This window comes from Sus scrofa, chromosome 5 (genome assembly GCF_054392235.1).
Source record: "Sus scrofa isolate SSC_HxYL_T2T_F1_AM1 chromosome 5, Sscrofa_HxYL_maternal_Yorkshire_Landrace_v2.0, whole genome shotgun sequence".
NCBI classification, from domain to species: domain Eukaryota; kingdom Metazoa; phylum Chordata; class Mammalia; order Artiodactyla; family Suidae; genus Sus; species Sus scrofa.
Window position 1 is genome coordinate 22,671,869 of NC_139387.1, and position 16,646 is coordinate 22,688,514.

Here is a 16,646-nt window from a genome sequence, read left to right on the forward strand (position 1 = left end):
GAATTTAAAGTTTCCATGCAAGGTAGAATATGTACGATGGTAATTATCAAATAAAGGAATGACAGTTTTCTATGATAGCCTTGTTTGCATCTCTGTTTCACTTTGTTTTGTGATCTTCTGCTGGCTCACCCTCCTACACTCCCAGACTCTACTCAACACATGTTATTTTTATCAAAGTCACAGTGCAGTGGGAAGCAGAGCTCTTTTGATGGATAGAAATTGAAATGAGTGTTGGAAGGAGGACCTCTACTGCAAGTCAGATTTATTCAGGATTTTGCCTTTTTTTAAAAGCCCAACTCAAGTGATATGACTATACCTATGTGCATAGTAAGAAACTGGGGAAACCTGGGCCCAGTGAAATGAAATTATAGTCCATATTATGGAGCATATGGTCCCATGTCCAAAATCACATAAACTAGCAGTCCCACGAAAGCTATGGAAAAGCACCAAAGTCATAAGTACGTGATGCTTATGTGTTTGCTTATGTTTATTTAGTAAATTTTCCTCATGTATACATACATGTGTATGTACATGTGTGTGTGCACAGCGATGAATCTATGTGTGTGTGCGTGGTGGATGGAGTGGTGTCAAGTGCACTCCATTGAGTAGAAACAAGTCATTTATGTCATCTGAGACTAGAAAAGCTAAACTAGCCCATAATTTATCTCTTTGCATCTGCGGTACATTTTAAGATGACTCTGTCATTAGCCGTCTAAACTCTTTCTACTTGATCCTGAAACACAGCATGCCTCCCGATGATGAACATGAGCTGCAGACTATGATTCCAGATGAGAGAGAAGAACTGCATGTAGGTGGAAAGCAACTAGTAGGCTTCATGCAGAGAAAGAATTTCTTTTCCTCCGGCTTGGTCTCACTGTAAACATTCCACTTCAGAGAAATAAAATGGTAAGGACAATTGAGGATAGAGATGTATTTATGGCTTTTCCTAATATATTTGGGGTTATATTTAAAGACGAGCCTTTGGTGCACATGCTTTGGTTCTTAGAAGTAAGCTAGTCTAAGATATGATTTGTGAAAATCACACCCAAGTGACTCAATTTATTCTTCTCGGCTTCACAAACAACCCTGAAATGCAAGTTTCCCTCTTTGTTTTATTCCTGCTCATCTATTTGGTCACTTTGTTGGGCAACTTCCTTATTGTCACTGTTACCAGTGTGGATCCTGCTCTTCAAACACCCATGTACTTCTTTCTCAGAAACCTGTCCCTTCTTGAAGTCTGTTTCACCTTGGTCATGGTGCCGAAGATGCTGGTAGATCTGGTGTCCTCAAGGAAGAGCATCTCTTTTGTAGGCTGTGGTACCCAGATGTACTTCTTTTTCTTCTTTGGCAGCTCTGAATGTTTCCTCCTCTCCATGATGGCTTATGATCGCTTTGTGGCCATCTGTAACCCTCTCCGTTATTCAGTCGTAATGAATAGGTCGCTGTGTTTGTGGATGGCTCTAGGTTCTTGGATGTCTGGTGTTCCTGTCTCTATGCTGCAGACAGCTTGGCTGATGGCCCATCCTTTCTGTGGACCAAACACCATAGACCACTTCTTTTGTGATGGGCCCCCAGTGTTGAAACTAGTCACCCAGGATACAACCATGTATGAAATGCAAGCACTTGCCTCCACACTGCTATTTATCATGTTTCCCTTTTCCCTCATTTTGGTCTCCTACACCCGTATTATTAAAACCATCTTGATGATGCCCTCTGCTACTGGCCGCCAGAAGGCATTCTCCACTTGTTCATCCCACCTCATTGTGGTATCCCTTTTCTATGGAACGGCCAGCTTGACCTACCTACGACCCAAATCCAACCAGACCCCTGAGAGCAAGAAGCTAGTGTCATTGTCCTACACTGTCATCACACCTATGTTAAATCCTATCATCTACAGCCTGAGGAACAATGAGGTGAAGGGGGCAGTTAAGAGGACTGTCACTCGAAAAGTCTTACGGAAGTTAGATGTGCCTTGAATTCTCCTGTGTAGAGTTTCTGTAAGCAAAGTAGGAGCACCAGAACCCATGAACAAAAGCTTAAAAGGAGTGGGGAGTTTGCTCTTATTTTGTCAGGGTCAGTTACCATGATGGGTGAACCTTATTGTCGCCATTGGAGTCACAGTTCAAGTTGGGATAACTGCGAACATCTTTATGAAGGGATTATTGACAAATCGTGGGGCAGCTCATATGATGGAAATTCCATATCTCTTGAGCTGAAGGAGAAGGAGAAGAGGTAATAACTGGAGCCTGGAGAAGAGTAGTCATCTCAGCCTAATTCTGCTCTCATTCTCTCAAATGTACTGCTGGTGCATGTTCTTAATCAAACCAAAACTGGGACAGAGTGCAGGAGTGTCCACTGATGCCACATGTATGGGATAGGCATCTGGAGCACAAGTCAGAATGGAAAGTGATGAAGAGTAAATGAAACCATCTACCACAAACCATTGTATATTCTGCAGCTAATGTGATGCAAAGACTAATCATGTACTGTGTTTTGAATGAATTTTGAACAAAGATATTGAAAGGTGGAGATTTGTAATTCCCAAGGATTCCTGGTGCAAATTCTTTATATCTGTGCCTGGTTTAAATGAGGTTACTTAATAAAATAACCTTAGTATTAATATTTGGTGATATGACTTTGGACTTCTTTGATCATTGGATAAAACAGCCGTTAATTTGCATTAACCAGCTATGGGTTAGTGTTTTTTTTTCATTTTATTTATTTATTTTTTTTATTTTACTTTTTTTATATTTAGGTCCACAGCCATGGCATATGGAGGGTCCCAGGCTAGGGGTCAACTAGGAGTTACAGCTGCTGGCCTACACCACAGCCACAGTGACACAGGATCCAAGCCACATCTGCAACCGAGGCAACTCTCAGTGGGATCCTTAACCCATTGAGCAAGGCCGGGGATCGAACCGGCATCCTCATGGATACTAGTTGGGTTCGTTATTGCTGAGCCACAACGGAAACTCCTGGCTACTACTTAGAATTTAAGCATCACACTTCGCTTGACAGTATTGTAAAAGTGAAAGAGTAAAAGTTAATAATAGCTCACAAGATTTATCACGTTACTGCCTTCAACAAATGCACTTGCCGTGACCCAAGAGATAAGTTCTATTACACATTTATTCTTTATGAAAGACAAATTAGGATCAGAAAATTAATTTGGCAAGCAAAGAGTTATTGAGAGGTGGCCACAAGAATTTGATTACAGACCCTTCTGAATTTAAAATCCAATATGTTAACCTCTTAAAAATCTCTGGTCACATTTTCGTCATGTTATGTCCCCACTTACATGGGAATTTCAGGCATGAAATTGCTTTGAGACAGCAGAGAAGACCAAATGAGATTGAGTCAGTTTAATTTTGGAAAATCTCATGTTTCCACAGGGTATACTGGCTTTGAGTATGCAATTTATGTTTGATGATATCAGTTACTCTAAGTCTTCATTAGCCCATGTTTTTCTTGATTGTCCAACTTTCTCTTTAAGCAGTAACAACCCGCAATCATTCTTTGTCAATTTTCAGGAAAATTTAAAAGTCATTGCAGGTTTCCAGGTTGTGACAACTCTTTTGGTTTGTGATTCCCTGAGGTTTGCATCCATTGAATGTAATGGGAGTTTGGGGTAGGAAATACTGGTTCCTTAAAATCTTTCTCCTTCAACAGCCTTTTAATTCCACAAGCCCAACTGAGATATTTTGAAATTAATATTGCTGAGTTCAGTGCCCATCTGGTAAGACCGTTGCATTGGTTTCTTGCTAGTTATGTGTGATTCATTTGGAGGCCGTGAGATTATAAACTCAAGCGAGTAGTGTTTAATTAACTAGCAGATAAAACATAGGCTGAAATAAAACAAACAATATATGAAAAGAGCTTAAGGGAACACCTGATATATAGCAAGCACTATCTGATACTTGGCAGTATTCTTGTTAGAATAGCTTAGAAAATATAGAGTGGGCCCCACATATTGAAGGATGTATTTTGGTTAAGCAGACGTTATCTTCTGATTGAAATGTGAATTAAATTCTTCTTATAAGATGAAAGCAGAAAAGTTTATAAGTCATGCATCTATTGCATATCTTATGTGATTTTTAATCCATGACTTTCTGCAGGGAATTTATAGTATACTCACTGTGTGTTGAATAGTTTATTAACATAGATGTAAATTACAGAATGGCAAAATCTTCACGTAGACTATTTTATAAAACCCTTTCAACCCCAATTTACAAGTTGATTTTTTTTCTTTAACGTTCCTAAAGCTAATTAATAGAGTCATTATTATACCTAGAGACATGACTGAAAAGATTGATTTGGGGGAGGTCCCCTTGTGGCTCAGTGGTAATGAACCCAACTAGTATCCATGAGGATGTGGGTTTGATCCCTGGCCTCACTTAGTGAGCAGGGAATCAATGTTGCCATGAGCTGTGGTGTAGGTTGCAGACCTGGTTTGGATCTGGCCTTGCTGTGGCTGTGCCTTAGGCTGGCAGCTGCAGCTCCGATTTGACCCCCTAGCCTGGGAACTCCCATATGCTCTGGGTACGGCCTTAAAATAGACCAAAAAAAATAATAATAATAAGATTGAATTGGTGAGTTGTTCTCCCAAACAATTGCTAGCTAACATTTTCATCACCAGCAGTAATTTCAGGATTTACTTTGGGCCAAATATTAGTTTATCCTTGTTGCTGTGGTGGTATGACAGAGTTTTTTTTTTTTTTTTTTTTGTTATAATGAAGAAATGTTTTACATAGAGCCCTTCCTGTGTTTATAATGCCAAAGACCATTTCCAAATACGTGCCCCATATTCTTCTTTACAGGCAATTCTGGAAATATGTCCCCTAAATGTCTTTAAATTTAACTGTTAGATGTTGTCCTCAGAGACTGAATCTGGCACACATAATTGGTGGTTTAGTTTACATATTATCCAATGCTGTTACATATGTGGGAGCTGAGGTAAGAAGGAAAAGTGATCAAATGTACCTGATATTTCAGTGAGGTCTAAAAAGTCCATCTTGGGCTTATTTCAGTGACACTCAAGTCAAATTAATGAATCCAGTGCAATATATAATATAGCTTTGTATTTATATTTTAATGCGAAGTAAATAAAACTGCCCTACAAGAGTTTTAGATTTGTTTAGGAGACATAAAATAGGAACCATTAGCTAGTAAAAACGCATTTGTGTAACGAAGGCATAAAGCAAAATTCTCAATCTCCAGAATCAATGCAGTAATAGCAAATACATGCACATTTACTTTTATTTATTTCTCTTAATGGCTGCAGCTGTGGCATATGGAGGTTCCCAGGCTGGGGCTGGAATCGAAGCTGCAGCTGCCAGCCTGCGCCACAGCCACAGCAACGCTGGATCTGAGCCACATTTGCCACCTATGCCCCAGGAAGGGGAAACACCGGATCCTTAACCTACTAAGCGAGGCCAAGGATCAAACCTGCATCCTTGGGGATACTGTGTTGGGTTCTAAACCTGCTAAACCAGAACAGAACTCCCCCCCACACATTTGTAAACTCTCATTGTAAATTAATATTGTGGGAGTTCCTGTCATGGTGCAGCAGAAGCGAATCCAACTAGGAACCATGAGGTTTTGGGTTTGATCCCTGGCCTCGCACAGTGGGTTAAGGATCTGGCATTGCAGTGAACTGTGGTGTAGGTCGCAGATGAGGCTCGAATCTGGCGTTTCTGTTGCTCTGGCGTAGGCTGGCAGCAGCAGCTCCTATTAGACCCCTAGCCTGGGAACCTGCATATGCTACCGGTACAGTCCTCAAAAGACAAAAGACAAAAAACTACATAAATAAAATTTAAAGATAAATGAATATTGATAGTGGGTATAGTGGATGTTCAAATAGTAGAGAGAATAAAATTTATGTCCAATGATGAATCACTGTGGAATGAAACCTGTAGACTTAGGAGTCAGAAATCACTTATTTGAATTTGGAATCCAATACTTCCTAACAGTTTATCCTCCCTGAACGTTCACTTCTCCCCATTTTTGTAGCAAAGTCACTTGAGTTTTTACTGTGCTGCCACAATTTACTGGGTTCATAAAAGAGGGGACTGTGATTTTTTATGGATCACTTAGCCTCTGGAGTCTTCGTTTTATGATTCTTAGGGGAAAGTAGAAACCATCTCCTATGGAGAAAATGGGAAGAGCAGATAGACTATATTTGACCAGTCTCCCTTATAGCTAGTTTGTGGGTGTGTAAGCTAAACTCAATTAATCACATTTTTGAATTGTCATTTACCCATGCAAAAAAATGGGACAGTGAGGATTCACATGAAGCCAGTGGCTCCTCTTGTTCAGGGACAATGGAGATTGCAGTGGCTGTGGCAGGTTCCAGTGGCCAGGGCTGGGAATGCCAGCTGAAGTCGTGGCATCTAGAGTCTGGTTGTGCCACAGAAGTGTGTTTATGCAGCTGATTCTGGAGCATTAATTTGGGTCTTCACTGTGGTCCTGTTTATTCTTGTATTTCCCTTCCCATTTTGTATGTGGTATGCTTCTAAATATATTTTCAGTGTTTCTCCTATGTAAATCAATCATCAGGATTCATTTTAAGATTTTTAAATGAAGAATTCTAATGGATAAAAATCAGTCAGGAAACAAATGTCATTTGACTGAACCTATGTGTAAGTTTCATCAAGGTGGCTCACATGGAAGCCTTTTGGAAGGAACACTGTGAATCTAGCAGCAAAAATTGTTGCATATGTTGGTATATTCGGGATATACTTCTATGTAGAGATAGAACCTCCACGTCATCATAAATTAGATGTGGATACTCTTCTGTGTGTGTCACTGGGGCCTCTGGAAAGGCTGCAGAAACCGTTTTAAGAAGGGCTTTTAAATGTGACTTTAAACACTACAATGGTATTTTTTATTTTTAGATTAGTTGAATGTGTTTTCATTTTTTTTTTTTAAAGATTTTTGAATGTGTTTTCTCTGTATCCAGCCATTGGCAAATTTGGGGAAAAATGTCTTCTAGATTTTAAAAATGAAAACTTTTTCCGTCAACTTTTAAAGTCCTAGTGTGCACCAGAACCATATACGAACAAGACAAAAGCAACATGTGGTGGAAGACACACTAATCTTAGTTTTGAAAACCCTAAGATGCATATACATCATATACATCAACTAATATTTGACCAGAGAGCCAAAAATACTTAATGGAGGAAAAGCAGTCTCTTCAACAAATGGGGTTAAAAAACTGGATATTCATATGTAAAAACGAAACTAAATCCCTAACTTACCCTGCTCACAAAAATGAACTCAACGTAGGTTAAAAACTTGAATCTAAGACAATAAACCATAAAACTCTTAGCAGAAAATATAGGGCAGAAGCTTTTTTGACATGGGTCTTGACAGTGGCTTTTGGATGTGACACTCAAAGCAGAGCCAAACAAAACAAAACAAAACAAAAAATGAACAAGTTGGACTTCTTCAAACTAAAAAGCTTCTGCACAACCCAGTAAACACTCAACAAAAGGAAAAGGCAGCCAGAGACTGGGAGAAAATATTTTCAAGTTATGTATTTAGTAAGAGGTCAATATAGTATCCAGAATATGTAAAGAACCCCTACAACTCAATAGCAAAAAGACAGTCCAATTAAAAATGGGCAAAGAATCTGAACAGGTATTTTTCAAAAGAAGATATTCAAACAACCAGCCTTTGAGAGGTGCTCAGTGTCACTGATCATTAGCGGAATGCAAATCAAAATGACAGTGAGATACCACCTCATGCCTGTTAGAATGGCTGTTATCAAAACTTAATAGAGATAGCCAATGATGGAAGGAAGAGGAGAAAGGGAACGCTTGTGAACTCTTGGTGGAATTATCATCTGGTGCAGCCACTATGGCAAACAACATGGAGGTTCCTCAAAAAGTTAAAAATGCAGCTACCGTTTGATCCAGCAATTGCATGTCTGTTTATTTATCCCAAATAAACAAAACCACTGTGTTGAAGATATATCTGCACTCCTATGTTGACTTCAGCTTTCTTGACAATAGCCAAGCCATGGAAACAACATACGGGTTCATTAGAGATGAATAGAGAAGGAAAATGTGGTGTGTAGAGAGGCACGCACACACAATGGAACCCTAGAAAGCCATAAAAAAGAAGGCAATCCTGCTATTTGCGACATGGGTGGACTTCGTGGGCATCATGCTAAGTGAGATTGTCGGACAGTTAAAGACAAACACTGCATGATTTCACTTATATGTGGAATTTAAAGAAAACCAGACTGATGGAAAAAGAGATCAGACTTGTGATTGTTCAGAGGCAGAGGGTTTGGGTGGGGAAATGGGATGAATTTCGTCAAAATGTACAATGCCCAGTTGTAAGTACTGAAGATGTACAGCATAAGAACTATAGTTAATCTGCTACGTGGTATATTTGAAAGTTGCTAAGAGAGTAAATCCTAAAAGTTCTCAATACAAGAAAGAAATGATTTGTTTCATGACAATAGGAGGTGAACGATGTTAACTGAACTTATTTTATGTGTATCAAAACTTTATTCTGTACACCTAAATTCGTATGGTATTATATGTCAATTACATCTCAAACCGGAAGCAAAGTAAATAAATAAAACTAGTGAAATCTAAAAGTAAAAGCATACATGCTGTTTATGGTTATTTCATTAACTGTCTCAGCGACTTGCATCAAGATCAAAACTATCAAAACTTGATCATATGTAAAAGAGAAGTTTCTAGAATTATATAATACAAAAATCTGACAATAATAAATAGTATGGCATAAATTATAAATGGCAAAGTAGTTGGAGATGCGTTAGGATAAATATGGAAGAGAAGTTTAAATTTAAGTTGCAAGAGAAGCATAAAGTGCTTGCCATAGGAATGCAGATAGTGGAGGACAAAAAGAATGAAGAGATCTGAGCTTGCATGTTAATTGGCATTTCCTTTTTTTATGTACCTGTTTATAGATTGGGCTTTTATATAATGTATGAATTTCCAGACTTATGCTTCTAGTGGGAATCAAGGAGTTTGATTTCTCTTAAGTACTTTTCATAAAGCACACACACACACACACACACACACACACACACACACACACACACACCCTGATTATAAAAAACACTGGTAGGTGCCAAAAACTTCCATAGGCAGACAGAGAAGGTAGTAACTACTTCTTAAATAAGAAGCGTAGTTCTTATATTACGCAGAATAGAAATGCTGAAGCAGAGTTGCAAACGGAAAAGTGATTCAATGAAAGCAATTTTTAAAAAATTTGGTAGCATCCATGTGACCTAGAGTGAAAGAGCGAGCCAAGAGAACAGAGGGAGATGAGTAATCACTTGTCCTGTCACAATACTGAGTTTAGTGCTAAAGAAGTCACATGAGGAGATAATATACCAAAGGAGGAAAGCATGGTATTTTTGCGGGTGTAAATCCAGGGGTGTTGAAGAGTGCAGTTGCCATGTTTCCCTGAGAATATATTGAAATAATGAACATGAGTATGTGTGTGAGAGTGTGGTGTCAGATAAGCAACAAGTGGCTATCTGGAAGAAGTTCAACTTGCATATGATATTTTTTTCATATTTCTATTTTGTGTGTAATATGATTACAGTCATTTGAGCCATAGGTAAATTTAGTATGTGTGTGTGTATATATATATATATACTCTCTATCTACCTATATATTTATATATATGTATATTTATATAAAAGCACTGAATATTTATGTATTATATGGTTTATTTGGTACAGTGCTTATTTTATAGACCCGATTATTTTTAAATATATGGTTGGTTTCTATGCTTCATTATTTATTTCTCATAAATTGAATTTACACTGAAGATTTACAGATGTAAACTGGGGATTAGAGAAATCATCTATATAATTCTTTAATTACAATTTATCTATATAATTTATGAAGAATAAGACAGAGTTAGGAATATAATGATAAAGGTGACATTTTGTTTCATTTCATTTTTCTTGCATTTCCTTTGCCTCTAAACACTATTAACTATTTTGTTTGTGATGGTTGTATGTGGCTCCACATGATTCAATTAGAAGTATTAATCAGAATGATTTTTCAGGGAGAGATTTCCCTTAATGTTAGTCCCTGAAGGTGAAATGTTAGAGTGGACTCGATGTCCTTAACTGAACACTTAAGAGGGCCTTTCAAATAGTATATTTCAAATGCTTGAAAGAAGTGAAATGCTAACTTGGAGTTTGCTCACACTGTGACCTGTCAGCCTTCCCTTTTTCTATACTGAACTATTTGGGGGTTGATTCAGGGGAAAAGAATAGGTCCTTCAAAGACTATTTCTCGTAAAAGGTTAAGGAAGTATGACATCTAGGATGGCTCGTGGCTAAAGAAAATCGGTAGAAAATAAGATTCAGGTTAAAAGATGCAATCAATACATATTTATATAGGATTCTGAATATGTGCTAGTCACTTTCATACAGCATTCAGAAAAGTCCTTCCCTTAGAGGAGCTTACATTTTAATGAGGGTGATAGACAGTAAGCACATAAGCAAATAAAGAAGTAGTAGAATTTAGGAGTGATGTGAATAATAAAAACCTTCTCTGCATACAGTATCAAGGTTAATGTGTCAGACGGTGCCTAAGTGGTGGCTGTGTTGTGTGGCATGGTCAGGGACGCTTCCTCAAGGCATGCCTGTTTCTGAGATCCGAGTGACGTGAGGGACCTAGGCATGTGATGTCTGGAGAAAGAACACCACAGAAACAGGAACAGCAGGTGCAGAGTTGGCAATGCTCTTACTGACCAAGAAATACCAAGAGATACACTCCGAGCAAAATGAATAAGAAAAACAGGGATAGATAAATGCTAAGAGTAAGGGAAGGGTAACAAAGGCTTGGCAGAGGATTGCAACCTGCACAAGTGCTCTACATCAGGACTGCCTTTTACTTCTTTTTACCTGCTTATCTGACCCACCTTTGTTGGGAGGGAAAGCCAGGCTGTTCCTAAGGGTTTTGAGGCAGGCAAATTCTGATGGCCCAGGGATGGTTTCCCAGTGGGCCCTAAAACTTTATATTCCCCATTTCAGCCACTTCAGAAGGAGCTGATTTGGATCAAAAGTAGAACTGGTTTACCTGCTTAAGGTAGGCAAGGTCTGGGGACAGCTGCATTTAACTAGAGATGTAGCATCTTTTTATGGTGCTGTTTGTCTACCTCTCATGTTTGCTTGTTGACATAACTGCCCACACATTCTTTTTTTTTTTTTTTTTTTTTTTGGTGTGTGTAAAATTTTGACTGACCTAAACAAATACAGGTTAAAGTCTCAAAACATTACAGTTTAGAAGTGAACTGTATTTTCGGGCAGGAACTGCTACAGTGTACTCACACTGAATTAGAGGTTAAAGTGGTAAAATAAATCAAATCGCATTGTTTTCTGTTTTTTCCCATTTTTACTTTTCATGGATTCAGTTGTCTTAATTGTCCTTCTAAATGTAATTTAGAACAGTGCTCCATAAATAAATAGATAGATAGTTCTTAAAGCCTTGGTTTCACCACGGGAGGACACAGAGGCTAAACTTGAGAGTTATATATAATTCATTGTGGAGATGATTTTACTTTGAAAGAAGGAATTCATAACTAATGTTATCCAGCAATATTTGGGAATGTTCTTCAACATCTCCTCAACTCCAAATAAATCTTTTTTTTGGTCTTTTTTGTCTTTTTAGGGCTGTACGCATGGCATGTGGAGGTTCCCAGGCTAGGGGTCAAATGGGAGATGGAGCTGCCGGTTTACACCACAGCCACAGCGGCTCGGGATCCAAGCTGCATCTGCAGCCTACACCCCAGCTCATGGCATCGCCGGATCCTTAACACACTGAGCCAGGCCAGGGTTTGAACCTGCGTCCTCATGAATACTAGTCAAATGCGTTTCTGCTGAGCCACAATGGGAACTGCTAAATCTTTTTTTAAATCAGTGTCTTAGCAGCAAATCTTTTGAAGACACCTTTTTTTTGGGGGGGTGGGGGCAAATGAGTCTTATTTGCATGAAGTATTTATTCTTTGATCATATATGTATACAGGTGTATATAAAATATTATTGTTTTGAAAATAGCACCAATCTTAGTTTTAAAGGATTATCATCTTTTATGATGCTGAAATACATGTTTGTTATATTTTTTCTTTTATGGTATTTTGTTCTTTTTTAATTAGACGATGCTATTGTTCATTTGAAAATGTTTTTGCTCTAAGTTTTGAATTCTTTTATTTATATACTGTTTCTATATGTAGGAATTATCTACAGATTTTTTGGTCAAAATACTATTTAAACCATGAAAACTTCAGAATATTCATGTGCTTTTAGTGCATTAGACTGGGTTTGCTAATTTGTTGAGGATGTTTGTGTCTGTGTTCATCAGTGATGGTGGCCTGTGATTTTCTTTTTTTAGTGTTATCTTTGGTTTTGGTATCAGGGTGAGGATAGTCTTGTAGAGTGAGCATGGGAGTGTTCTTTCTTCTGCAATTTTGGGGAAGAGCTTCAGGCTCATCGGTATTAACGCTTCTGTAAATACTTGGTAGAATTGGCCCATGAAGCCGTCTGGTCCTGGACTTTTATTTATTTATGTATTTTTGGAAGTTTTTAAATCACAGTTTCAATGTAGGTACTTGTGATTGGTCTGTTCATCTTTTCTTTTTCTTCCCGGTTCCGTCTTGGACGGTTGTACCTTCATGAGAGTTTGTCCATTTCTTTTAGGCTGTCCACTTCATTGGCATGTAGTTGCCTGAAGTGGCGTCTTATGATCCTCCTTTTGACCTTCAGTAGATGCACAGAATTATTGTTCAAAATGATCAAGCTGAAATAAACAAAAACACAAAACAACAGAACCCAGAAAACAATCAAGTTCAGTTTTATTGCTGAGGTCATACCTTGGATTATGGGTATTTGTTGGCTAGTGAACTAAGAGATTAAAAGCTAATTTCAGAAATGCCAAAGAAAGCGTACTCTCAAGCTTTTCTTTAGATTTGTCTGTGCACATATGACAGTGTCCGATACTTTAGAGAGGGAACTTAGCATAGAAGGAATAAGAAGGAAAGTGCAGCAAGTGGGAAAATAATGAGAAACACCTATTAATACACTTTAGAAGGAATAGTTGAAAGTGTCCCTAAGAAGCAGAACCATTGTTCCCCATGAGTCAAAATAGGAAAGTGTCCAAATTGTTCCATTAGCCGATGTGTCATTTAAGAAATAAGGAGAGGGCGATTCTGAGTTTTCAAGTTTGCTTCCAAGTATTTTGAGTTTGCTAAAACCTGGAGACTTTTGTTTTATTCCAATCTTTATCATTACTATTATGTTCTCCAGTAATTTGTCTGAAGTTAATGATGGGAAACCAAACATCAGTGAGGGAGTTCATCCTTCTTGGATTGACAAGTGACGCCAAGCTTCAAGCTGTGATTTTCCTTTTTCTGCTCTTAACTTACATTTTAAGTATCACAGGAAACTTGACCATCATCTTTCTGACTCTGCTGGATTATCGCCTTCAAACTCCGATGTATTTCTTCCTCCGGAATTTTTCCGTTTTGGAAATATCTTTCACCTCCGTCTTTGTTCCCCAGATGTTAGTCACTATTGGAACTGGAAACAGGACCATCTCCTTTGCTGGTTGTTTCGCTCAGTATTTTTTTGCCATCCTTCTGGGAGCAACTGAATTTTACCTTTTAGCTGCCATGTCTTATGATCGCTACATTGCCATTTGCAAACCCCTGCATTACACAGCTATAATGAGCCGAAGACTCTGCTTTCAACTTGTGCTGTGTTCCTGGTTCTCTGGTTTTTTAGTCGTCATTGTGCCACATGCAATGACTCTCCAGCTGCCTTTCTGTGCCTCCAACATCATCAATCATTATTGCTGTGACTATACTGTACTGTTGCATTTATCCTGTTCAGACACACATTTAATAGAAGTGATCGAGTTTGTCCTTGCTTCCGTTACCCTCGTCTTCACCTTGATGCTAGTGATTCTTTCCTACACATACATTATCAGGACAATTCTGCGAATCCCCTCTGTTCAACAAAGAAAAAAAGCTTTTTCTACATGCTCCTCTCACGTGATTGTGGTCTCCCTTTCTTATGGAAGCTGCATCTTCATGTATATAAATCCCTCTGTAAAGGATGCAGCCACTTTTAATAAGAGAGTGGCTGTCTTAAATACCTCTGTTGCTCCTCTCTTGAACCCTTTCATCTATACACTACGGAACAAGCAAGTGAAAATGGCCTTCAGAGATATGGTCAGTAAGATAACAATTTTTTCCAGAAAGTAAGACTCCCTGACATTCATTATTAAAACAAATAACAAGTGTTTGGAAGACAGTAAATGTACATTATTGTCATTTAAAAATATGTTCCATATTAAATAATTAATATTTCTACCTGAACACTGATACAATAAAACTTCTTATTTAATTAAGCTGATTTTATCATAACTTTACTGTTCTTAAAAATTTAGAGGTGTGTGTGTGCATGTGCATCCTCTAGCCCTTGTGTGCTTTTTTTCTTCACTTGCGTCTCACTTTTAAAGAGCAGATTTGGAGGAAGTTAGAACTGGACATATACATTTTAATAGCCTGTATTTTTACAACCAGACTTTCTTAATGTTCATTACCGTATTGTCCTCCATCTCTCTCTTCGTAACTGAATGATTAAATACATACACTAAAAAATTTGCTTTAGCTTGTTAAAAATATCTTAGGTGATATATGAGTGAATCAACATAATTTAGTTGATTGTTTTCAAATTATAATATTCAGATTTAAAGTCTTTTCATAGTGGTTATTTAAAGAGAACCTAGGCCTATTCATTGAGGTAAGAAATTTCTAAGGAAGGGAAAATTAAAATATTTTTTTAACATTGATGGGGAAATGCTTACAGATGATTTATGCACAGATTAAACTGAATGAACCCATGAAAGCACTCAAGTGATGTTTCACATTTAAGCTAATTTGGAGTGTGTCATTATAACAGATTTCATATAATTTGGTGCTGTTCATGTCATCCTTCTGATTATCATTTACAGGAATATAAGATAAATCTACAATAACATTGTGTATGCTGTTAATGATGTTACAGCCTTAACTGATATTTTTTCCGAAATTTCATGCTAAACTTTAAATGTTTACAATCTGATATCCTTAGGCAGGGCCTCCATTGCAAGAAAAAGATGGCATTTACTGATCATTTATTGTCCGTATTGAATTTTGAGATATGGGCCAGATTCATAAGTAATTTTAAAACGTTAGGAAGCTCCAGATACTTCTACTGTAATCCCTTCAAAATTCAGATGAAGAAAATTGAGTCTGAGAGTTGTTAGCAAACTTTAACTAAGACACATAATTAATTGGTGCCAATTTTGTACTCTTGAATTGCTTTTAATACTGTAGAATCTACCATGTCGCAAAGAAGTTAGTAAAGTGATGTGTCTTGGGATAGGGTGCATTGCCTAAAGATAACGTTTTTAAAATAGTACACAAAACCAGTTTGTGGAATTGCTTTGGGAGATTTCACCATGAAAGTGAATCGAACATTTAAACCTAGTGACTGAACAGAACAGGCTGTATCTCACTCAGTTCTTCTTAGAGAGTAAGAGGAACAATAACTTGTTGAAAATACCACTATGTGCAGTGTCCTTTATTAGGAAATAGTGTTAAGTCTTCTGGCTCCTGCCTGACTTAGGTTGAAGCTGAGTGTTTATAAAAGATCAGAAATATGTAGTATAGGAATTTAGAAAATTGACAGACCTGAGGAAATTGTTTTATTGCATGCATTTTTCAAACTTTGATAATTTTCTGATTAAACTGGAGTCATGCATTAATAATTAATTTGGTAAATTTTTAAATTTATTCTTACATCCTAGACCTTTTTCCAAAGTGGTGCTATTTTGCTTCTAATAAAATGCTGACATTATGCTCAAATATGTGTTATCCAATAAAAATGTGATGTCAACAAGAGGAGTCTTGTTAGCATTATAATTACAAGGCTATAGCCATCTCTGTGCTGGTACAAAAGGTATCATTTAGATTAACTTCATTTAAGCCAAACATCCCTTCTTTCATTGTAGCGAATTACTGTCTTAGCACTCCTATTGTCAAAAAATCCATATCCTATAACTTATAGCAGTGGCATTGTGAGATTTCACATGAATAAAGCTGCCTTCTGCCAAAGTTTGCACTTGGGCATCTTAACATTGTTTGTGAAATTTCGGGATTTATGGCACCCATTAGCGTTTAAGTTCTCAGTGAAACTGTGAACCCAAGTTTAAAACATCAGTAGTTTAAATAGATATTAAACTTCATAAAGATAATTTTCTAATTGGGAGAAGGAGGTAAATATGAAGCAGTTAAGTCAATTAAGGAGAATCGTAGCATCCGCCAACCAACGACATTTTATCGGCTGACAGGCATTTAAAATCTTTGCCTATAAAACAGCAGCATAGCTAAGCCTTCAAAACACCTGAGCTGAGATTTGAAACATCACTCTTATAAGGTGAGAGGGAATGCATAGTTTGGAGCCCACATGGTGTAATTGCTAGATTAACAATATTGTCAGAGGAATGTAACAAATCATATCCTACATGACATAATATTTGCAATGTCATTGAAGGGTATGTCTGAAATTCCCAATATAGAAAACCAAGGAAAATGTGGCTTCT

The 16,646-nt window shown here is 37.5% G+C and overlaps 3 protein-coding genes across 5 annotated transcripts in view; all 3 read left to right on the forward strand.

The window, feature by feature from the left end:
* The window catches only part of LOC146403204 (uncharacterized), a 732,844-nt gene that overhangs the window by 41,735 nt on the left and 674,463 nt on the right, over window positions 1–16,646 (forward strand). The window contains exons 2-3 of one of the 3 annotated variants that reach the window (XM_084955866.1): window positions 745–906; window positions 1,465–2,618. The exons of the other annotated variants lie outside the window; for them this stretch is intronic. The gene's annotated coding sequence lies outside the window, so the exon portion shown is untranslated. Of the gene's footprint in view, window positions 1–744; window positions 907–1,464; window positions 2,619–16,646 lie in introns of those variants that run through there. 3 annotated transcript variants of the gene reach the window in all.
* On the forward strand, window positions 1,026–1,976 carry OR10A7 (olfactory receptor family 10 subfamily A member 7). The gene has a single exon (XM_021093110.2). It carries the CDS (start codon window positions 1,026–1,028, stop codon window positions 1,974–1,976), a length of 951 nt encoding a protein of 316 aa, XP_020948769.1.
* LOC110260842 (olfactory receptor 2AP1-like) lies at window positions 11,824–14,262 on the forward strand. Its single transcript, XM_021093111.2, has one exon. It carries the CDS (start codon window positions 13,321–13,323, stop codon window positions 14,260–14,262), a length of 942 nt encoding a protein of 313 aa, XP_020948770.2. The 5' UTR covers window positions 11,824–13,320.

Excerpts from the sequence above, each read along its gene's own strand:
- OR10A7 (XM_021093110.2), top strand. The coding sequence starts at position 1,026 with ATGATTTGTGAAAATCACACCCAAGTGACTCAATTTATTCTTCTCGGC.
- LOC110260842 (XM_021093111.2), top strand. The coding sequence starts at position 13,321 with ATGATGGGAAACCAAACATCAGTGAGGGAGTTCATCCTTCTTGGATTG.